This window comes from Odontesthes bonariensis, chromosome 3 (genome assembly GCF_027942865.1).
Source record: "Odontesthes bonariensis isolate fOdoBon6 chromosome 3, fOdoBon6.hap1, whole genome shotgun sequence".
NCBI lineage: Eukaryota > Metazoa > Chordata > Actinopteri > Atheriniformes > Atherinopsidae > Odontesthes > Odontesthes bonariensis.
In genome coordinates, this window is record NC_134508.1 from 29,319,258 (window position 1) to 29,342,994 (window position 23,737).

Genomic DNA, 23,737 nt, shown 5'->3' on the forward strand with positions numbered 1-23,737 from the left:
CCTCTGGCTTAATGAAGCCACTTTGAGTAGGCAAATTATTTTAGATCCAATTTTCTGACTCATAACTGCACATGACATCTGTTTGGATTTTGCATATTTTCATTATATAAATCAATGAGGCTACATCAAGCGCCGTGAGGCTGTGCTGCAAAGAAGAATCCACTTTTTCATCTGTAGTCTGATTTATCACAGCTGCCCGCATGTCATCTGGCACCACAGCTGCAGGAGCTACAACCTGCAGCCTGAGAAGACCACACACACAGTCTCACAGGCTCCAAATACCTCAGTATGAATAGACATAATAACCTATTTGATCACCCCACAAATCAACTCCATCCTCTATAAATTACAGACTCACAACTAATTCAAAACGGCAAAATAATTTTGAAGGAAATGTGATTACGTTTGAACAAAGTGTTGGTGGGTCACTAACGGAGCTATGGAAATATGTTCAGAAATGATTTCATATCTTAGTCTGATCATTTCTGAAAATAATATGCAATAATGCATTCTATCATAAGCACAAGCCCGACACAAAATTTGTGTTCAATCTCGGACCAGCTTGTCTCTGCTGTAGCAAAGGACAACTGAGCTCAGCTCTGTGGCATTCTGCTGTTTGTTCCTGTGTTGTTTTCCCTCATCCGGTGTTGGAGATTGGGTTGGACCCGGGAGTCTGACTCCTGGTATACAATGACTCAGCTGTGGCTGCTCATGGACTGATGCTGTTAGTGGGATTACTTAGAAACATACAGAACATTAGAAGCGCTGACAGCAAATACTTGTTATATTCTGAGTTAATGTTAACTTTAACAGGTTGAGTTTAAAAAAAAAAGGCTGAATTTTTAGTTTGAAATCACTTCGACACCTTTTTACACACTAAAATTGGGTTGATTCACGTTTTCACGAAATTTAGCGAAGTGAGGCCACACATTATCGTCCCTGTCGGTCAACATTTGAGAAAATGAAAACCCACTGTTCTAAAGAAGCTGGGAGCTTTGTTAACATTTGAAAAATGAGAGCTGCACAATGTGTCCAGAACAGTCACGAACCAGCACCTGGTCTCAATAACTTATGCCCAGTTCTAACGCAAGTGATGATTTAAACACACTTAAACGAATGAGTGCAAGGTCATGCCAGAAAAAAAGTTTCAAATCTGGATGAAATTAAACCACCGTGATTCAATAAATCAATTATTAAAAGGACCAAAAAGTCTTTAGTTCTAGTCTGAAAAAGTATGAATAACGGAAAAAGAAAAACCTTTCCAACACTTAACCAGGTGTATTTGATGATTGCAGGTGAAATGCTGTCATTTCACCAGCAATCATCAAACTGAAAACATCTGTGATGGGTTTGAGAAAATAAATAAATACATACATAAGGAAGAGACACACTAGCACAAGATAAACAGCTGCCGGTTACGGTTCACTTTCCCTGCTATTAATCGCCACTACACATCGATTCATACACAGCAGCCCAGACAGCTTTATCATGCAAGAATGAATAATTGTGAATAGGCGATCACTTGCAGGTTATCAGTTTGCACTTCGTGTCCCATTCACCTGCGTTTCTGTGCAGATTTTCCTCAGCGTGAGCATCCAGCCAATACTGATATATAAACACCTCTGCTTCCCCACCCTTTAATTCTGGAGAAGCAATCAGAGGGTGACAGTTGTCTGTTGGTGTTTGTCGGCAGCAGTTAATTCTGCCAGCCGGCTCCTCAGGACAAATTCATTTTTAGAACATATATGGGTGACTGGTTCGTAGGCAGGTATGCTTCAAAATATATGCATCAGAGCTGTATTGCTTTCTCTGTGAGCCGGTGAAAACTGTCGCTGTGGTTAAGATGAAATGCATCCCGGATGGAGTGCGTTATGTATCTGATAATAACGCTGATAGCAAACAGCCAAAGAAAAAATGCCAATCACACTTTTTATGCAGCTCTTTGCTAGCTTACAATTCAGAAATGCTTTCATTCATCTCTATCATTTCATATATGAAGTTCAAAAACAGACTTTTAAATAGTTGGTCTACCTGCCTAATTTATCAGCTTACAAAGTGTGAATGAAAACTTAATTTTGTACCTTTTTATGCGTTGAGATCCGAAACATGAAGAAACTTGCAGATACCAGCATCAATGCTGAAGCATCAGAGAAGTCTGGAGGACGTGATCCCTGAGTGTTTTTTTCACCGTCTTTGTCCCACTGAGGGGGCTGCTGATCCCCCGGGTGGAAATGAGGGGTGCTTGGTTTGACATAATGTTTAGGTGGGTGTTATGTGTCACACCATAACATGTGTGACACGAAGGCCAACATGCAGAACACTGCACTAAAACAAGATGTGTGTGCTGGGGTGACTGAACTCTTCTATCAAAACCAAGATCTGTCATCAACTTCGCCATGGAAACGCTTAAAAAAAAAAAAAAAAACATACACTGCACAGTCCCTCACTGACACATTCATATCAACATAACAAACAAACTAAATCTTTTCAGCTGCATAAACTAATTAACATAATGCAATTAAACTTTCTGGACACATTCGATTACACAGAGGACTACTAAAATAATGGCAACACTTCATAACTGGGGCTTCACAGCTATGATTACAATTGGCAGTCTCTTGGTGAGCTTAAAAAGAGATGTAACAATCAACACTAAACAAAAACAAACCGTCTACAGGGAAAGCACAGTTTGTGCGGCACGTTTAGCGCATGTGTGAGCGGAAATGAGTTACAGCAGAACTACACGGCATAAGTCAAATACAAGCAGCTAAATCCATTGCAAATTTCAGAAGATTTTGATTGTTTGGTACAGTTGGCACCCAAAAAATCCAGAGAGGTTTGGAAAATTTTAACGTGAATGCGTTTTTAGTCTGATAACTCGGGATTCGTGTAGACTACTTAAAAACACTGGAAAATCATTTCCAATGGCTGCACTGTGGTGAGCAGCATGAAACAAAGTAAGATGGACAGCATGGGGTGAATGTAAACACCCACCAAATATTAGCTGCTATTCAAAGTAGACAGCAGTAGTAGGAAAAAAGACTTCATTTTCATGCTTGACTGCCATTTTTATTATTATATTATTATTTCAAGAAAGAAATGTATCATCATCATGTTATTAAGTTGTATACCACAAACTGACAGGCCAACACTAATAGTGTGAAAATCGAAGAATATGTGACAAATCAATGCTCTGAAAAAGTTCCTCTACATAAGAAAATATATTTCTACCTTTGATTATCTGGACTCAGATAAAGGCCGACAGCATCTAAAAAGTGATAAACCTTTACTTGTATACAGGCATCTTTTTATGAACTAAAAAGGGAATTTCAGACTATATATTGCAACACAAACGGCATCAGGACCAAGTGTAATAAAATGTGCAAATTTCATACTTTTATCCTTCGTTCTGAGCAATGCAGAGAAAAAACAATTGGGAAAAATTAAAAAACAGGGTTGGCAACACAAACCATGGATGTGATTCCTATCTGTCTGTTCCAAAACCCGATGGGACTGAGCAAGCACACAAACACATACAAAATCTTTAAAATGCAATCTATTACATGCAAGGATCGCCATGGTGATTATCTACCGAACCACAATCCAGTAGCGCGACACAGCAGAAATGTCATGCATGCCTTCCTGGGCAGGTCCCGCAAATTCCCACTGAGGGAGGAGGATGGAGCTGGACGAGATGCTTCCAAAAAGATAAAAGATACATCAACAAATAACAGCCCAGGAAGAGAAACCCACCCTTCCTTCCTGTTATCTTACAGCGCCTTGACAATACTGCGTGTGTGTGTGGGTGTGTGTGTGTGTGTGAGCGGGAGCAGCTATGTGCTGGAGATGGAAACAAAACCCACAGGAGATATATAGGTCATAACTTTCCTGAAAGCTGATTATTGATAAAACGTAATTAACAAACAGTAATGTGGGCTCCAAAGTGGAACAAGGGTCATGAATACTAACACGAGTCTTCTAAAGTCTTCTCTTATTAAAACCATAAATCCTCTTCACTGTGGGGTACAATTGAAAAAAAAAAGCCCCTAAAAGTGGCCTTTTCACTTTCCAAGAGTGACGGTGACTTCTAGAAGATACTAATGGACCCAAACACGAGGAAAATAAATATACTAGACATGCTTGATTTTAAAGTGTTTCCAGTCCTCGCTGACTTTAACAGTCCGAGTCATTAAATGTGCAGAACAGAGAAGAAGCTTTTAAGAAGATGTGTGTCGGTGTTGGTCACTTAGTCAGTCCACCATCTTGGTAAAGACTGATATATCTTTATTACACTTACATGGCTCTTTTTCTTACATGTTTAGTCTTGAGAATGTAACTGTCCCAGATGAGTTGTTAATCCACTGACTTAGATGGACAGCCATTAAGTTCAGACCTTTCAGGTCCCCCTCAGGTTAAATTATATGGTGACGTTTGTTCAGTGCTTTAGTTTAGGACTACACACCCATAAAACTAGTGATGCACCTCTGTGTACACAAAGTTAAAGGCCAATTAGCATCCTAACAGGCTAAAGTAAGATTTTGATGGTAAACACAAGGCACTTTACCGGTGACATGAATGTTCCCACAGCATTCAAGGGTCCACCAGACACATGAGGTGACCTCGAGTCAGCTGCACCATGATGATAAATCAGAAGAAAGATTCTTTTAATTAAAAAAATCTAGAATCTCTTCTTTTCTTTTTTTTCTGACTGTGATTTGCCAAATTTTACTGAGTTGATGTGTGAGATCACAGCACACGTTCTAACATGGTGTGCAAGCCGTCTTGACAACCGCAGACACCTGATCGTCTGAATTATTGATTCGTAATATTTCAACTGTAGAGACTGTGTTTGTAATGCACCGTCGCTCTTTACGCTGGGGCCAGGTCTCTATTGTTGTGTGATTATATGTCCTACATGTTGCTATTCTCAGCACATGTGAACAGTCGAGGAAGATCTGACATCAGCATATTACAAACAAGCGAAGGCACAGAGAACTAACAGGAAGCGGTCTGAGGTTATGCAAATGAATTGAAGTAGTATTCAGACAATATGATATGTTTCAGCAATTCTGCTCACTGTGTAAAATAGAAACATACCGAGCAAATGACAGAAAAGGCAATAATTAGAAATTTCAGTCTGGTCTGGTCAGCATGCTGAGTCATAAGGATACCCTGGAGGGACATATATCACGATCATTGATCTCTGATAAGAAAGAGTCGCTGGTGAATTGAGGATCGGATAATGACTGATATGAGAGGGGGGGGGGGTGTTCAAGTGCAGGAGAGTCAAAGTGGAAAATTGATTCTCTGTCGCAAATGTCTTGTTGCTTTATTGAAGGGGAAACTTGTTGTGCTACAATAATGGATTGGCTGACACTGATTGGACAAGCTTTTATGGAGCACAACTTTTAAAAAAGTTTTTAAATAAATAAATAAATAAATAAATAAATAAATAATCGGTGGTCTATAATCCAAATTTATTGCGACAGATGTCACCTACACAACTTAAAGATCTAAATGGAAGCTGAACACACATATAATCACACCAAACCCTGCAGTTTCCTCTGCTCCGTATTCTTTGCTCATATCCTTTTCAACATCTTGACGTCTGTTCGAACAAGGCTTTGAGTCTTGTCCAGAATGTAAATTGTTTGGGTCATTCCTTTTCCTCCCACATGAATCACTCAGATCTGTTGCTAATCTTCATCCCACTATGTGGGACTATTGCAGTTGATTATCCAAAAGGTTTATTCCATCGTGTTTTATCTTCATCACCAGCAGGAATCTGAAGTTCCCTCGCTCCAGCAGACAGTACTTCAGAAGTTGTAGCTTCTCGTAATTGGAAGCTTCCCTTAAAACTAAACCTATCTGAGGTCATCTTAAAAAAAAGCAGCCACAAACACAGACTCATTGTACCATTTGATCTTTTCTGTAGCATTTTCTCAAAAAAAAGGGAGAGAAAAAAATGATTGAGCAAAGTTATTTGGGGTTGCTTCGGTTGGTCAGATCTACATTCAGCATAGTTACGAGCGGAAAAATTAATATGCTGAATGACCAGGTTTTTCCATCAAGAGTTTTACTCCCCTAGCAGCATAATCCAAGATGACAATGCCAGTATTCTTTTCAAGTATTCTAAATGAATCTTTAGCATTAAAATGACACATTTCTTACTGATTTAAGTGGCCAAAATAAGGGATTAGAGAATTCCACTAGCACTCTATGAGTGTTTATGTGAATGGTGAGCCGAGACCAAATTAAAAAGGTGCTACATGAGAGAATATTTCAAATATACATGGTAGAATCTTGGATAATTATGATTCAGCTCTTAACACTGAGATAATTGATAGAGGCATTGCCAGTGGTCGTTTCTGCCATAATTGTTTTTGCAGCAAGTCAATTCAAATTATTTTCGAATTTACAGCAAACAGAAAAGGGCTGATGCAGTGCACACGGTAATCAGTGCACATCAGTTCCCTGAAATTAGACAATTTATTCACAGAACAGCCAAATAGCCCTGAACAGCATTAGTGTAGCAGTTTCCCCCCAAAAAAAGCATAGCTACATCCCAAATGCTCATGATGCGATGTAGCCTTTTTCTGCATTACTGTGCAGAAAGTAGGCCGCTCTGCACGTACAGAAGTCGGAGCTAAATGACATTGGTTTTAGTAGGACGTTAGGAGAGAAGATCATTGATATAATTAGTTTGTGTTATAATTATCCTCCACATGATGAGCCGTTAAGGGACTTTAATTGTATGTTACGCAGCCTTAACAGATGTAGACAGATGGCACTACAGGGGAGGCAACGGTTATGCAAACCAAGCTGTGCAAAAGGCTCCAATATGTGTTTTCTGGATCATGGGTTATGATTTGGACTTCTATGGCAGATGTTGACCTTTGAAAATCAGGCCAGCTGATGGCCGGAACATAATGACAATTTTCTATGTTGTTTGGCTACTGCAGCTTCACATCAGCATAAACTGGGAAAATGTTTCCATTTATAATCAAAGAAAGGAAAACCCAGATGCAAAGAAACAAAGTGGATAGAAACAACAAAGTAAAAATGCAACAAGGCCGTTCGCTCATCAAGATTTTTAACAATCAAACATGCCCGTATTTGGCAGTTTGATGAAACACAAACAACATGACATTCCGCTTTTCCATCAGTCGTCGATGCTTTTGGCTGAATGTCACCAGTTAACATAAACACACGTTGATACAAAAACTAGTCTGTGAATTTGTTGTTTCAAGATGGGACTACTGTAAGAGTACTGTTGAGGTGCCTCTCAAATCAATCCTGAGTACAGTTTGAAAATTCTTCTCACATATAAATCTCATAATGAATAAGCTCCATCGTGTCTTAAAGATCTCATGTTCAGTATTTTCCCAACAGAGCACTTTGCTCTCAGACTTCTAAAGAGGAGAAAAGGACACAGAGCCCTCGGTTATCAGTCTCCTCTCTTGTGCAACCAGCTGACAGTTTGGGTTCTCTGCCTTTAAGTTTAGACTTTTGTTTTTAATACAATTTTATAGTAAAGGATCACTTCATTATCACTTAATTTCTGTGTATTTTAGTACAATACATAATCAGCGGTGTCCTCAAGAAACTAGGAATTCATATAATGCTCAAATAAACTAAATCTAAATTATACATGGGTGGAAATTATAGTTCCATTGATGGTATTTCAGAATTAAACATAGGTATGTTTTGGGCTTTGTTTGTTTGCTTTGATTGACAGCTCCTCAGGCTGAAACCCGCTGCAGTGGTTGCCATTTGCTCATCGCAGCTCAGCTCCACTCCACTGCCCCCATTAAGATTTGTGGCTTCAGGAATACCCGATAACGATGGCAGGCAGTATGGTTTTGTCATTACAGCTATTTTTGTATCCAATTTGCTCTCTGACCCGTGAGCTCTTTCAAATCCCTTTGTAAATGTTATATTGTTTCAGACTCCACTCTGTGTTCAATAACATCGTCACAGTCTACAAGAAATGCTGGAGTTTCAAAATAATTCAAAGACTACCAAAGACTACCCGCTGCTCGGCTGCCTCTTTTTGGTTCGTTGAGATCTAATCCTTGTTGGGTAAATCCTCAATCCTTTGGCGGGATTTAAGGTGAAGGGCTGGTCATTCGCCGAGGCAGGTGGACAGATTCTGAGAGATGCTATGAGGCTCTTTTGAAAGAATGGGGGAGCAGCGGGGTGCTGAACAAGCACTCAGGGGATTGGCAGCGGGGGATCAACAATGTCTCACACTGACATGCCTTCGGCAGACCAGCATGCAGGCGGGTGGGCTTCAATCACAGTGACTGATAGGATGCACTCCTGCTGATAAGATTTATCTGCAGCTCAATTCCAATGTTCTTGATTCTCGTGCAAACATCTTTATCTTCTAAAGCTTCTTGATGTCAGTTTTCCATAAGGATTTCTCAATAGATTAAAAGTCATTGGTTTAATTCCATGTCTTCCAGATCAGACAAAATTATTTTATCCTGTAACACACACTTGGGACACCATGTAAAAAGCAAATAAAAACAGAATGCAGATGTTAAAATGATTTGAACCTAAAGAATTTAAGAGTTTAGGACGAACGTAAGGCTTTTTAACTTTACAATCCTACAGTTCTGCTCAGATTTATTGGAAAGTTCAGCTCAGCTGATTCTGCAAACATTGGTCTTCTCTTTCAGGTTTCTTTCTGGTACAACCTGAAACTATTCCAAACTGCTTCAGGTCTGACTCGAGGAAACTTGTCTTGGAATCGTGTCTCTAACAGCATTTATGATGCTCTCAGACTTTTGTCTACATTATTGTGAAAAAAAAACCTGGAAACAATAAAGCCCCCTTTTATGCAGATTGCGTTTTCATCTTTGATATATTGGGGCACTGATGACTCTGACCCGCACTGTGTCGACTAAACTTTGAAACACACACCATCTTGGACAGCTTTACTTAAACTGCCCAGCTGCCACAACCACATCCAACAGTTCCCAACATACTATCTGCTTCTCCAGCTGAGTAGCACTGGGCCTTGGCTGCATGGACCTCTCGCTGTCTGCCTCAGTTACCATGGAAATAGGAGTTAAATTAAGAGTCGGGGCTCTCCCAGGGGTACGGACTGATGTGAAAGAGAGGAGAGGGAGATCTCAATGAGCCAGTCAGCACAACTAGCACAGAACAGGTCACTAAATAAGAGCCTGAACTGGCAAAGAACAATTCAAATGTAAAAATGACTTTTTCTCTGAGTTTTTCTTTTCTGTGACAGATAAGTTTGAGTGAAAGTAAGGGTAGAATGAAGAAAACACAGTTGGTGATGTGCTCAAGTTAAACAATATGACTCTTTGTTGCTCCGAGACAGTTACACAGTCACGTGTTCAGATATGCCAACATTCTGATAATTCCTCGCCCCAGCGCATCCTGCTCTTCTAATGGATTCCACCAGCCTCAGACGCCAAACAGGGGAGGAGGCGGCGTGTGCCAGTCAGAGGAGCAACGTCTGGAGGAGGCGAGTCTGATCAGCCTAAAGAGGAATCTCAATTTAGAGAAAGAACAGCTGCAAGAGAGATCAACAAAGTGAAGAGAAACAGGGTTTTGTTGACCTCAAATCTGACTGAGACTCCAAGACTGACAGGAGAAAGAAGACTGAGCAAAACGAAGAAAAAAATCTCACAATCTACAAGAGGACATAATGAGAGAGCCGACAGCTTCTCATCTCCACTTATGCCAGGAGAGTAAGATTAGCCCTCCTAATCACAGAAGCATTCGATAGATACATGCCACCCACTCGAGGTTGTGTGTCATTGTTGCAGCCCTGCTCGAGTAAGTTAAAAGCAAAACCCCACTTGAGTAATCAGGCGTTTGGAATGTGGCAAAAAAGAAATCATTAAAGTGATTGTAATGAAGAGGAAAGAGACAGCTGTGAAGGAGTCTTGACGTGGCTTTAAGTGAAGCAGCTTAAAATTGTGACCAGGGAAAAAAAAGAACAGAAAGTAAAAATAATCCCGCCCATCCACATAAATTACAACATCAAGCAAACGGCCATCTGTTTGCTCAGTTGATTTCATTTTCAGTCTGATATTTTCTCCATAAAATATATGGAGGAAAAAGAAACATCTTACATGTACAATATGACTGACCATCTAGTGGCTTCTTCTGCCTGTCCAGCCAAACCAGACAGTGTTCACCTTTAACACGCTGAAGTCAACGACCCCTTTAGTGTTTTCAGCAAAAGAAACGACATAGCAATATCACTTTTCTTCTATACTAGGAGTTATGTAGATGTAAGCTTTTAGAACAGGACAGAATTACACACACGCTGTTCCCGCTCTCAGTCATCTGTGTTACAACACACGGCCCACAACAGACACTTGCCAGCTTCAATGCAGCCGTCACGATGTCACATCAGCTTAGCCGGACATGTGGGTAAACAGCCTCATCGCACATATCAGTAGTTGGTTGTCCTAACAAGCTTTAGAAAAGAGTAGCTTATTGAAAGAATTTTGAGGATGTATTGTTGTACAGATGTGTGTTTATGAGAACAAAGGTTGCAGCTCCATTACAAATCAAATTAAACAGCAGTTTTCAGATGATACATGAGTTCCGCGTGCCTGAAAAGCAGCTCTGCATCACTTTTGAAGTCCCTGGCCTTCGTATCAGACCCAGAATCTGCAGCATTTGAAAGCAGGGGACTGCTAACAACCTTCAGGCAGCTTTTTAATCAACTGAATGAACCAAAATGAATCTGGTTCAGAGGTCCGTCCTTTTACGTCTGAGAGTGAAAAGCATCCTCAGCTCGGCGGTTCTCTTTTGTCTCACGCCAACATCATCAACACAATCTAACACAGAGCAGTGACGCTGATGTTACAGCGCGACCTCCATCATGTCGGCACAGCGCGGTTTATTTTTCATTGGGTCACGTGTGAGTAATGCCCTTTCGTGTCCTCAGCACATTACGCTTTCATCATGATGGAAAGAAAAAAAAACATGCTAATGACAGGATCTGATGAACAAAGATTCTCCATCAGAGTTGAGTAGTCCTGGCTGGTTTGGACATTATTTTTTCATGCTTCACTTCATTATCTGGCTGATGATTTCTAAAGCTCCTTAAGAATGTGACGAGAGTTGCCTTAAACCAGAGAATTACCATATTTTTAACATTACACATTTTAACCTTAAGCTTTGCAGAAGGATTTCCTTTCTGTATATTTTTGTGTTAACAGTGAAGCTTTGCGTAAGGATGTTTTCAGTTACAGGGCTACAGGAGTCTGACATGTCTGTTATGACTTCTGTGATGAAATCATTTAGGCAAAGTGGTTAGATTTTCATGGCACAAGTTTACATCCATCTACTTAAAAACATCTGCATTCAAACAGCTCCGACTTCAAATTCCAATGCTTTTAACTACACAAGTTTGACCGAGTCCTTTCTTTTTCTGCCCGGATGGTCATTGGAGTCTATATGCGCGCCTTCCACTAGAATGTAAATATTGACTTCTGTTGTGCATTGTACATAAACTGCGCACAGTCCTGCTCTCTGGGAGTCTTTAAGAGCAGGTTGGGGGACGTTCACCATGATGGAGTATATTTTGGGCGGATTTCAGGCCAACACTCCACGGCCGGAGGCCCCTACACAGCTTCCCTAAATTTCTGGCTCAGATCTTCAAACCACGGACTACAAGTTGGTCGATAGCTCTAGCCTGCATTTGCCTGACAGCATGAACATCATCTACTGCAACCTTCAGAAAAGACTTCGCTCTCATTAAGAAAAGGCCACTGACTGTAAAGATCCAACAGATCCAAAGGTCCTATCAAATGTCTCAGCTTTTCAATTTTATTACTTATCAACTCAATGAGTGGAGTTCATTTATCTTCCGACTGGTATCTGAAATGAGAAGTAAAGGTTAACCACAAATGCCATGTTTGTATGTGAATCAGAGAGCTGCGGTGAGAATGAACTGAGTAGTATGAAAGAGAGACAAAGTGGACATGAGTGAAAGGTCAGTGTCTCCCTGATGTCTGGTTGCAAAGTGTTATTATTTCTGAAATTATTACATTTCTTCCTTTCACTCTTGTGAGTTTTTTTTAATTCCACTCTGTCTTGCTGCCATATGCCTGGGAGCAGCTAAGCTTATCTAAAGCCTCTGAGGAGAAAGCCTTACCACTCTTATGACGGCAGAAGAAGACAAAAGCTCCTCTGAGACCTAATTTGCACACAAATAACTAGAAAGAAAAATAGATAAAACCATATGTGAATTCTTCCTCTGAGAGGTGTTGTGCACCACGGTGAGTATTTTTCTAACCGGAAATCTAGACTCACTGCAGGCTCCCTGTTTTTATGGTGATGATATGGTGAAAAGGAAAAGCCAAAAAGAAAGGGCACATGTCTAAAAATGGAATGTGGATTTTAAGGGTGGCTTCTCAAACTGCAAGTTACAAGTTATGATTTTCAGTCGGGGATAAGTGGTAATTAGTGCGCTGGGTGTTGTCATGTGACTGGGTGAATAAATAGAGGTCAAGGGTGGAAAGCAGACAGAGCCGCTAAAGAAAGACTGGGTTCAACAAGAGGCAAAATCCACTGTTCTGCAATTCATACAACCACAAACCAAAAAGAAACTCCAAGGACAAGTCAAAGATCCAAACAATCAGTTTCAGAAGCTGCTGATTTCATGTTGTTGATACAACATTTATTCTGGATTCAGAAGAAAAACAATTGAAAACAACGACTGTGTCCAATCAGATAAGCATCATTCCCCTTTCCAGGAGTCTGTTTAGCATCTATCTTTGGAAATTTGACTCCTTCTTTGCTGAGATTGTATATATATATATATATATATATATATATATACACACTTTAAAAAGTAGGTAGGTTCTATATCAATAATTCTGAGAGAAAGTCATTTTTCACAGTTAGTACGAATTATTTTATTATTATTCTTTTTTTAATCAATTTTATTATTAATTCTTATTTCCAATTGATGTTGGATTCTTACAGCTAGCTAGAACACAGACGAGCTGCATCCAACAATTTCAACAGCTTTTACAGTAAACATATTATGGTATGAAGGTTGGAAAGGTAAATTTAGACCCCTTTCTGTGGCTAACATTACTGCATCCCGCTCTTTGACTGTGAGCTTTTCATTCTACCTTTAAGTGCGGCATTCGGGAGAGACTCCAAACATTGTTGCACTCAGACGTGGTTAGGCAGCACACACACGTACAATCATGTTTCTACCATAAATCGGTCCTGATGATTCACATAGAAACTTATAGCAGCGTCCCATTTCAACTTGCTAATGGACACTCTCGAAGGCAGGAACTGAAAGTAGTGCTCGTGTTCCTTTTAGCTCCCACTAAAAGACCGCTATCACCACAAGGAAAAAAAAACTGCATCCATTTCCCCACATGATGTCATCGTAGCCATTTATACAGAGTAAGTCTGTTTATTGAAGTTTGCCCTTTTTCACTTTTTGTAATTGTGCGTCTCAGTTTTGTAAAGTCCAGCTGAAGACTTAATGAGCTCTGTGTGTTTACTGTCCCTTCTGTCCCCTCTGGCTGCTCCGTTGCAGGACAGTGGCTCTATGCAGAGGAGAAATCCCATCAGACCTGATGGTCAGACAGCCACACAGATAGACAGCAATTTCACAGCTATCAACCCTCATCACCGTGAGGGGGCAGAGGGTTCAGGATAGTGGCACCTGTAAGGCAAGGAAATAGCCTCAGAGGATGGATATATCCTTTCCCATACGGGCTTCTTTCCTGTATTATTCCCTGCCTTCATATCTCCCATCTATGCCTGAGCCTCTTCAGTGCTTTTCTGGCTAGTGTACAAACACACAGGCATACTTTTTCCGCAGCTGCAGGAACAAACCGAAAAAAGATTTTTTTTTTTAACCCCAGTGAAAAAAATAAAGGTTGTGATACTGTGCAAAATGTAAATAAAACTGTAAAAAAAAAATATATATATATATATATATATATATATATTCTACTCATCAAAACCAGACAAACAGCAGGAGGAACACGTTGCAATAATTAGGTTAACCAGCAACAGGTCAGTAATATGATTGGGTCTGAAAAGAGCACCTTAGAAAGGCAGAGTCTCTCTGAAGGTTTGAAGGTAGTGGTTTGTTGATATTTACAATTTACACAGCTTCTCGCCTGTTTTGGAAATGGACTTATACATGGAAATACAAATGTTTAAGTAATGTCCATGTTACTTATTTCTCTCTTCCCGTCAGACACAGATCTACGAAGACAAACTTGTACTTAAGTGTACAATTTATCACTGCAATTTTACTATATCTGTGTCCCCTCACAGCCTGAGGAGTCTGCACCCACCGCTTTCAGAAAGGAAGTCATGACAGGAACAATGTAGATCAGAGAGGAATTAACACACACACACACACACACACACGTGTACATGTATGTATGTATGTATGTATGTATGTATGTATGTATGTATGTATATACACACACAGACATGTGTACAAGCATTAAATGTACACAGATGCTACTTTCAGTACAACTCTATACTGTTTCAAACATAGTGCAGCTCATAAAGTGAACAATAAACAACAAATGCTCTTTCTATAAAGCATCCATAGCAGTAATTTCCCATTTCTCTCTGCATGCTCTCACACACAATACCAATCCAAACAAACCGAGAGCAATCAAAGAATCACAGGAAGCAACTCCCACAAATCAGAGATTAAATGGGAGTCAGTCCAGCTTCACATCTTATTCTGGCCCTGGTACAGTTAACTCTCTCTGTTGTTGTTGTTGTTAGTTCTGTCGTCCTCCCCCTTGTCTTCACGAGAAGAGGTGCCGGGTGGATCCTTTTATTTTCAGCCTCTAAACTGATTCATTGAGCTTTCCAAGTCACTATTTAGGCCTATCAGGGACGCAACTTTTGTCAAACAACCAGCTCCGATTTCTTTATGTTCCGTTTGTCAAAAACACTCAAACTCATTTCCATCACGGTCCACTTTGAATTACATTTTTTCTCTTTTTTACTTAGTTGAAAAGCCTGAATGAGAGAATTCACGATACTGTCATGTAATGTTTCCAAAAAAAAAAGCCAAGAGTTCATGTGCAGCGTGCTGGAGCAGCACAGCATGTAGAGCCACGACGCCTGATTGAGCATTTGGGGCCCTGGGGGATAGAGAGCAGATGATCAGGCTCCTGAGCCAGCCAGCTGCCACTGGAGCAGTGTGGGCAACACTACATCCCGTCTCCCTTTTTCTTCTCATCTCTCTTCCTCTTTCATGGTCACCCTCATTAAACAGCAGTGATAGCACACGCTTCTTCACTCAGACACTGCCGGCACTATAGGGGACTGGCAAAGCTTTTGCACATCAGACGTGCTCCATACAAAGAAAAGAAATCTGCTCTTATGTGTCCGCCGTTGTGAACGAGACACTTGGCAGCACATGTGAACATACGACTGCTGACGAGCCTCACTGCGGCTTATCATTTTGGCAGGTTAACTTAAAGCTTGTTTTTTTTTTTTTCCCCAGGTAAAGTCTAATTCCGGTAGTCTAATAACTACCTAAAATCAGTCCATTATTTACTGTCGTATTAGAATGCAGTTTCAGTAGAAATATGTAATGAATTTATGAATTTGGGGTGTTATAGCTGACGAGGGTTGTAATTCAACTAGGACTAGGGCAAAGTCCTAAATGTCTAAACATTAAGGACAAAAGCAAACACCAACCACATGATGACATGACAGGAAAATGCTGATGATGGTTTAAAGTCATCAGACCCCCCGAGCGCCTTTATGTGATTACATAAAGGAAGGAACATTTTTTGCAAGGACAGACAGCTTAAGATATCCTTCTTCTCAAAACTAGACAGCAGAACACAAAAGCTGCCTTTGGGCACTCTCGCCATGACTCGACAACATTTTACAGGCGTGTTTTTTTCTTACGAACACTTTTTGATGCTTGCACATCCACTGGGGGTAGACAGCCGTCAGCGATCATAATAACTTCTTAAATTCTCTAATAATAAATGCATTGTTTGCAAATGCTTGTTCATTCAAAAGGTAAAATATGCTAAAAAACAAATGCTACTTTTGTTTTGATATAGACTTGTAGAAGATGTGAGCTGACAATATTTCTAAAAGATGTTAACAGATTTTTAAGTTGGTGTGTTTCTGTCAATATGAGAGTAATTTTCAACTCCCAACCCAGTAAGAAAGAGAACTTTTTTAAAATCATTGGAATTGACTGCAGAATCAGTCAATACAAGAGAGGGAGAAGTGGTCCAAGGCGTGGCGACATTTCATTAACATCATTTCAAATAAGTGTGGAAACACCAGCAGCACGCAGAAAAATCTCTCTAAACAACATGCAATTAACTCCCAGAGATGCCATGCACCTGCATCAATAAGGAGAAATGATAATGGTACCGATATCGATAAAAGCTAATCGATTCCAATCTGTAATCAGCAGCATGATAGTAGCATTAGTGTCACTGAGATCAATAAGTAAAAATCTTTACAAGGAGTTATACTTCACAGCCTGGCACATTTATTAGAAATTACAGCTACAGCAAGAACGCTTTGACATTTCAAAAGTTAGCAATTTCAGGGTCTGATGCAGATTTCTCTGAGTCTATAAAAAAAAAAACAGCATTCGTAAGAATCTTTCAGGTTCTTTTTACACCGAGATGACAATAAGCTGTTGGGAGCGTCAGGAGGCAAGGCGAGGCATCTTTATTTATATAGCGCATTTCATACCACAGGCAACTCAATGTGCTTTACATAAAGACAAGGCATTTAAAAGAACAGCATAAAAACAAGCAATTTAAAGAGAATAAAAAAAATAGAATAAAAATTAAAACACAGTTAAAAGCAATCAAGGAAGAGGGGAAAAAGAAAAATATAAACTCAACCATAAGCACACCGAAAGAGAAATGTTTTTAACCTGGATTTAAAAGTGCTTACAGTTGGGGCTGAGGAGCACCAATCATCACCTGCACCTTGAGACTCTGTCAACATTTTATCTGTCAACTCAGCATGTTGAGTTTGTGTCCGAACTGTCCAAAATTATTTTGACCGGCTGTTCAGTATAGCTGGAGAATCCACGATTACACCCAATCAGTGCAGATCCTACTTATTTTTCATCACTTCCAAAAGCTACAGTCCGGGCGCCACTAACACCGTCCTGCAAAGGAGCTCTTTAACCATCTCTGCAGACTCCAGGTTTTCCTTGTAGGGCACTGTGAACAGACCACTTTCCCTTTCTGCACAGGAGAGTTATGTCCTCTTGTGCAGGTCCAGATGCTCATTATAGTGTGTTCAACTGCTATTTTTACGCCCATCTGGGAAAGAGTTGTTTCTTGACATCAGTTTGGCCCTTAAATGCCTATAATCATGTTCTCTGTGTAATTACAGAAGATAAAGTCTTGGAACGTGGGATTAGAATTTCGCATTTTGAGACACCAAAGTTGGAACTGCACAGGACTTTGCAGCCTTTGAGACCCACATGACCCTGGCCAAGATCCACTGATCCCCACAGAATAATGAACCATTTTCATCTATTTTTTTTGGCAGCGGGTACAGTTAACTGCCTTGTCGTTTCTGCTTATAAGCGTGTGTCTGCCAAACAAGCCGGGATGACCAAGTGCTCTCTGGCCCCAGCTCAGCACACCCCTCTGTGATGATGCTACACAGAACCCCGTCTATTGGTTTGTGTAGTTATTTGACGATAAAGGTTTCCTTTCTAAACCATCCTTGAATGTGAACATACAGTACGTTGTTAAAGAATTCTTCCTGAAAATACAGTGGCCTTGTGGTGGTTGTCCTATCTGTGAAAACGGCTTGCAAAGGGAATCATAGTAGCACCGCCATGGGCTGTTTTTGTTGTGATAAAAAGAGTTCAATCCAATTTTAGGTTAAAATGACGTTAAATTAGAAGCTAAATCTGAGAGATAGCGGCATGTTATCATCCCCGCATCACAGACACTCTGACACAGCGTCATGGGACCGCCTGCACCGGAGGAAAACAATTATTATCTGAAAACAGGAGGCGGGTAGGCACCATCCGTAGAAATTTTAATTAAAAGACTGGCAGAGTTTCTTCTCAGTGTGACAACTTCATTATTTCCCAATGATAAAACGGTCTAGTAGCAGAACAAATGCAGTTTGAATGGAGTGGCTTCAATGGGCTGTTTAAGTGGGCAGGCCAGGCTAATCATTTTCCTGACCTTCACATTTTGATATCTGGCAGAAGAAGTGAGGTGAGACTGAAATTAATGTAATTATTCATATCTGGCTTCACAGCTTTGTGTCAGCTAGAACTCTAAGCTTATGACCAAAACATTAGAAGACATTCTTAATGTGCTGCTTTAAGAATAATTCACAAACTGCGTTTTTATGTTTAGGGGGGTGTTGTCGTTTTGTTTGTCTTGAGTGTTGAGTGCTTGTGTTCTCGTACCTTCGTCGGGATCGTTCCTGGACGACGCCTCCAGCAGCGCCACGCTGGCAGCAAATGACACATGCCTCTTTTTCTCTGAGTGCTGGAGGTTGTTGGGATTGCGTCCCCTCCTGTCTGCCTTTCGCTTCCTGGTCTGCATCTCCTTCTCGTACACGGCCCATCTCTTCAGCTGCTGGGTTCGGCGCTTCTGTGCCGCCCGCAGCCTCTCCAGACTGGGCACCTTGTCCAGCTGCTGCAGCTCTTGGATCAGCTCCAGGTGGTTGGCCATGGTGCCACGGGGGGGATGAACAGCAGTTGTGGGAGATGGCAGAGGGGTGAATGAGTGAGGAAAGTGTGATTCTAGCGAGGGCTGCACCTTCCGCCGTGGCCTCCTCCCGGTATCCTCATCATCATCCTTTCAGCAGCTCAAAATCCGCCTAAAAGAGGAGATGAAAAGAGACTTCTGTTCTTACAAAAATCAGCCACAAACTTTTACCAGATGGAACTTTGACAAATATGTCAGTAAATAAATATAGAAGTTGAAAGTTCTAGTAAAGGCTGCACACTAAAGTCTCCCGGGAAGCGCTGACATTTTAAACTGAGCATCGGTTTGATGCACATCAGGAAAGTGCAGAGTTGCATTTTGGTGGTCTGCTTAGACAGAGCCAAGTTCAAGAGCTGAGCAAGTCGGTGTTAGCGGTCTGACTCGTGAGTCTGTTGCGACATGAAATAAAAATAATTAAGAAAAAAATTAGGCTGAGATAAAAAATAAAAACTATTTCTTAATCTCAGAAGTGTTCAGTTCTCTTCCATTTTCTGAATGATGCTGAAGTTTCAGGAATGGGGACAAAAGAACCTCCACGAGAAAAGTAAATCTTTCTGTTTTAACTGCATGACTGATCATGGATTGTGCTCTCAATTTCCTATTTACTTTGTGAGCTTCTATAGATCTTTGTCTACCATCCTCCATCAAGGTTAACCGCTTCCTTAATGTTGCTGCATAATGAGAAACTGATAAAGTGAGCTGAAGAGGGGATTTTTCATGTCAGTGCAACGTTTAAGTGTCCTCTTTGGCTGTAAAAGGGAACATTTTGAACTGAAAGCAGCTTTAGGAGCGCTGACTATATGTGCAGATTACTGTGTGAAGGACCACAAACATCTGAAATACAGCTGAAACAGAACATGTAAAGTAATATTACAAATGTAGTACAGACAAATCAGTGATTGAGCTTAAATCACTTCCTTTGAACTGCACTTTTAACATGATGGGAAGTCCGGCCATGACTCATCCACAGACACTAAATCAAATGACTCAACATAACTTTAAAAACAAAGGTTGCATGTTTGAGAGGAGCTGAATGGACTTACCATTTCACAAAAAGGGAAAATAATTTCCTAATGTCTGCAGCTGCTCACGGATGAAACCAATATTGTCCTGCAGCATCATCGGATTAAAAAAAAGATCACAGAAAGTGTGCTGCCTTTGCCTGTCTGCCATCAGCCTCGCGCTACTGTACAGCTCCTTTGCACCTCTTACCTAAATGCTAGAAAAATAGGAAGGAAACCTGCCATATATTCACTTCCTACAGCACATTTTCAGTCATCGGTTTACCAGCCCAGCGTGTCAGTTATCTGCTTTATTCTCGACTTGCAGCCAAAATTAGCAACACAAAAGGCGCCCCCAGCACACGACGCCCTGAAGCCTTTAGATGCTGAAGTTTCCAGTACACAGATGTGATACATCCTTCACTTTTCTCAACAACAAAACCCTATTTGCAAATGACTAGCTGAGACGTAGACAACGCACTCAGTGAAGGAGGCGCGTGCTGTGAATGCAGCATATGATTTGTAAAGACTAGGTCACAACTCAGGAGTCAATCACATGAGGATTAGCACCAGGAACTCAAATTATTCTGCTGGAATTTCAAATTTAAGCTGTCAGCGAAAAAAATTTTTTTTTTTTTCTCCACCAAGTCTTTCAAGGTAGACAGGCGGCAGATGCAGATGTGCCGACATCTGTGTTGGTTTCATTTGTGGGTTTTTAGTGCGAGTCAGTTTATGCTGTAACAGGAAATATTTTTCCAGTGGAAACTTAAAAAAAAAAAAAAAGTAAACTGGTTATGTGTTGGTGGTAGAGTAGGTAGGTATAACATTTTACAAATATCTAGTGCTTTCATTTATGTTTGATGCATAAGGTTTTGAGAATACATTTGCTCTTTCACTTGTATTCATCGTTAGCAGGCTGATCGCTATGCTCGTGTCCATATGGACAAATCAGATCACTTCACTAGCGATGCCTAACTAAAAGATCAGTACAACTACAATGGCACCTTTCCAGAACAACATTTAAAGAGGCAATAAATACGATCACATGTATATTCTTCATACTGAGATAAAACTAACAAATTTTCAAATGACTGTTTTAAAATTAATTCTAAATGCACTACTCTTTATGAATGGTAAAAGGACTGTCCTTATATAGTGCTTTACTAGCCTGTTACGTGCCTGTTTGTTTGCGTGTCTCTCCCTCTCCACCTTCCAGGTTTCTATTAAGCGATAACTAGCTCTTGGGATTGTGGCAAAGAGAGGTGGGAGGTTGTGGAAAAGTAAGTTCGGGGGAACCTTTAGACTTAATCTAGACACATTAGGGTAACGTTGGTGGCACACACTGTAAAGCTTTGAAAACTCCTATCTTCTTTTTTTTTTTAGACAAGTAAGTTGTCCTCTGTTTGATTTTCAAATCAGCTTTTGAGTTAGGCCCTGTTTTGTTATATTAATTCATTTCATTTGGCACAACCATCTCATCCTCCCCCACAGGTTTTTTGGAGAGTCATCCTTGGTGACTCTAAATTGTCCCTAGGAGTGAGGAGTTTGTCTCTCTGTGTGGCCCTGTGATGGCATAGGCTCCAGCCTGTGTTTTATTTCCATAGTTGTCTCAGTGGGATTTTGTGATCGTAGTGTTGCAACCTTGTTAAATCAGGGAACATAACGTAGCTTTTTTGACCACTCAAAGCACTTTTACACTATATGCCACACTCACACTTTCATTCTTTGTTCATACAGTGTTTTGGCTACACAACGCTTTTGTCTCAATCATATAACAATTTAAGCGTCGGAGGCAGCTGAGGGTTCGTATCTTTCCCAGGGACACTTTAAGATGTGGTACGTCGGATCCGTAGATTGAACCAACTGTCAAATATTCCTTCAGAGCCACAGCCGCCACAGAAGGGTGCGACAGTGACGACACTCATGAATAAAATTACTTCACTTCATGTGTTCCTGACACGCTGCTCCCCCTCACAGAGACACATCCATTCAACACATATTTGAGCTCATCTTAATGCACCTAAACATTAAACATCAGAGTCGGACCCACTAGTCATCCTCAGTTTTGCTTTTCTTCTTCTTTTTCTTCTTCTTTTCCGAGCCTCCGGCTGCGTCGCCGTATAAAATGTCTACAGGTTCGGATTTCACAGAAACCTTGATGCTTGATGTGCGCCCGGATGGAGGCGTACTGGTCGTGGGTTGTGAGCAGCACCCAGTGCAGATGGCCTCCTATGATGGCGTTTCCTGACCTGGCTCCTCTGTATTCAGCCACACGTTTCTAAGTTTATTTTATTTTTCATTTTTATATTTGTGTGTTTGTGCATGTGTCTCTGCGTGTGTGCATATGTCTGTTTGTGTGTATGTGCTGGGGTGGGGCTGTTTTTAAACTTCTATAGCACTTTGTGCTACATTTTAATGTATGAAAAGTGCTTTAGAAATAAAGTTTACTTTGATTACATAAACAAGGTTATCTGGTAAAAAAACAATGTCACAGACAGCACCTGTGCCCGAGTTCACTTTTGGTATCTTATTTTAAATGTAAATGGACTGCAAACTCAATTTTTTTGCTTGTAATATGCTTATCAACTGGATATAACTAACATTTTCTTAGTAGTAAAGTTTTAACGGTCTCATTTATCAGTGAAATTATAGCTGCCTCCAGCTGGACTGCTGCCAAAAAGCTCAGCCACCCTTATATACTTTTAGAGAGAGAACTAATGAGATAATAAATGCTCCTCAGAACAGAAACATACACGTTAAAACATTTTAATTCAAACTAAATGGCAAAACGTTTTGCTTTTAACTATAATGTGTCCAGTAAAACCGGAAACACTTTAAAGGGGCTGCCCTACAAAATGTGGTTTCCACCAATCAAAGGGACATTGTATGATTAAGATGATGCACTCTGATGTGAACGCTCACAATCATGAAGACAAATTAAAAAACAACCCAAGGAAATGGGCAGATAAACAAGAGACATAAAGGGGGAGCAGAACCAGGAAAATGCAGCCAAATGAACTGATATGACCTCAGACTGCTGCATCTATAAAAGTCTTGATCACAATCTGATTAGTTTGTTTTTATCTTATACGGTTAAAGTTTCCACTGAAGCACCACGAAGGAGCCAGCTCAGTCGCTGTGTGTGCCTCCGTCGGTGAAACGTGAGTGCAGCGGCCAAAGTGAATTAACTTCAGACAGGATGTGTGACAAACAAGGAACGTCCAGTGTTTTCTTTGGCTGCCTTTGATGGTCAATGGCATTAGTGCTGGGAATATGAAACCCAGCAGCTACTGCTGATCAAATCAGGGGAATCAGAACAGGGGTAATGGCATTACTCACACGCACTTAATTCACTGACACACACACACACACACACACACTAGTGACAGTAAAGTCAGAGACAACAAAAAAGCAACAAAGGATTTAAACAGACTCACAAATGACTTCTGAATTAATCAGCAACTTTCCACGACACAGTGCAAACACTGGACCCCATAAATGTTGTAAAACCATAAACAGACAAGATAAGTTTGAGGATAACATGACAAGCTAACCATCAGGGGAGCTGATTTCTGCTGCAAAGAAATGTAAACGCAGAAGTTTTCAAGTTACTGGAAAGAAGTCTTGTATTCCCAAGTTGTAGAACTAGTAAATCGCTGCACCAGCAGTCACCCTGCAGGGTTAGCCAGTACAGATGCAAGTTTCTATTTCTTTCGGTAACTATTTTGCTAATTTGTAATTACTTTCAGTAATTTTTCTCATCCAAAAGGTCCAAAAATTTTCCATTTCTGTTACATTATTTTTAACTTCAATATTTCCCAGTTCTAGACTGTAATCATGCACAAAGCCCTCTTTAGTGGCTGAGATGTCTCTGCCCCCCCCCTCTTGATTTAACTATCCTGATTCAATACCTGATTATTGCCCACACACATGAAACACAAGTGTGGACAATGTTGCCAAAACTAGAATGAATTTTTCAAAGAACACCACAGATTTTTC

General features: G+C 40.5%; 1 protein-coding gene and 1 long non-coding RNA gene across 3 annotated transcripts in view; one reads left to right on the forward strand and one right to left on the reverse strand.

Annotated features, from left to right (window-relative positions):
• LOC142377400 (uncharacterized) overlaps positions 1-23,737 on the forward strand; it is a 119,954-nt gene that overhangs the window by 87,687 nt on the left and 8,530 nt on the right. The gene's annotated exons all lie outside the window — the stretch shown is intronic.
• Positions 1-23,737, reverse strand: part of ppp1r16b (protein phosphatase 1, regulatory subunit 16B) — an 86,399-nt gene that overhangs the window by 32,254 nt on the left and 30,408 nt on the right. For both annotated transcript variants that reach the window (XM_075461478.1, XM_075461479.1), the window contains one exon: positions 18,434-18,849. In XM_075461478.1, coding sequence (XP_075317593.1) covers positions 18,434-18,701 — 268 coding nt within the window. In that variant the 5' untranslated portion in view covers positions 18,702-18,849. The remainder of the gene's footprint in view (positions 1-18,433; positions 18,850-23,737) is intronic.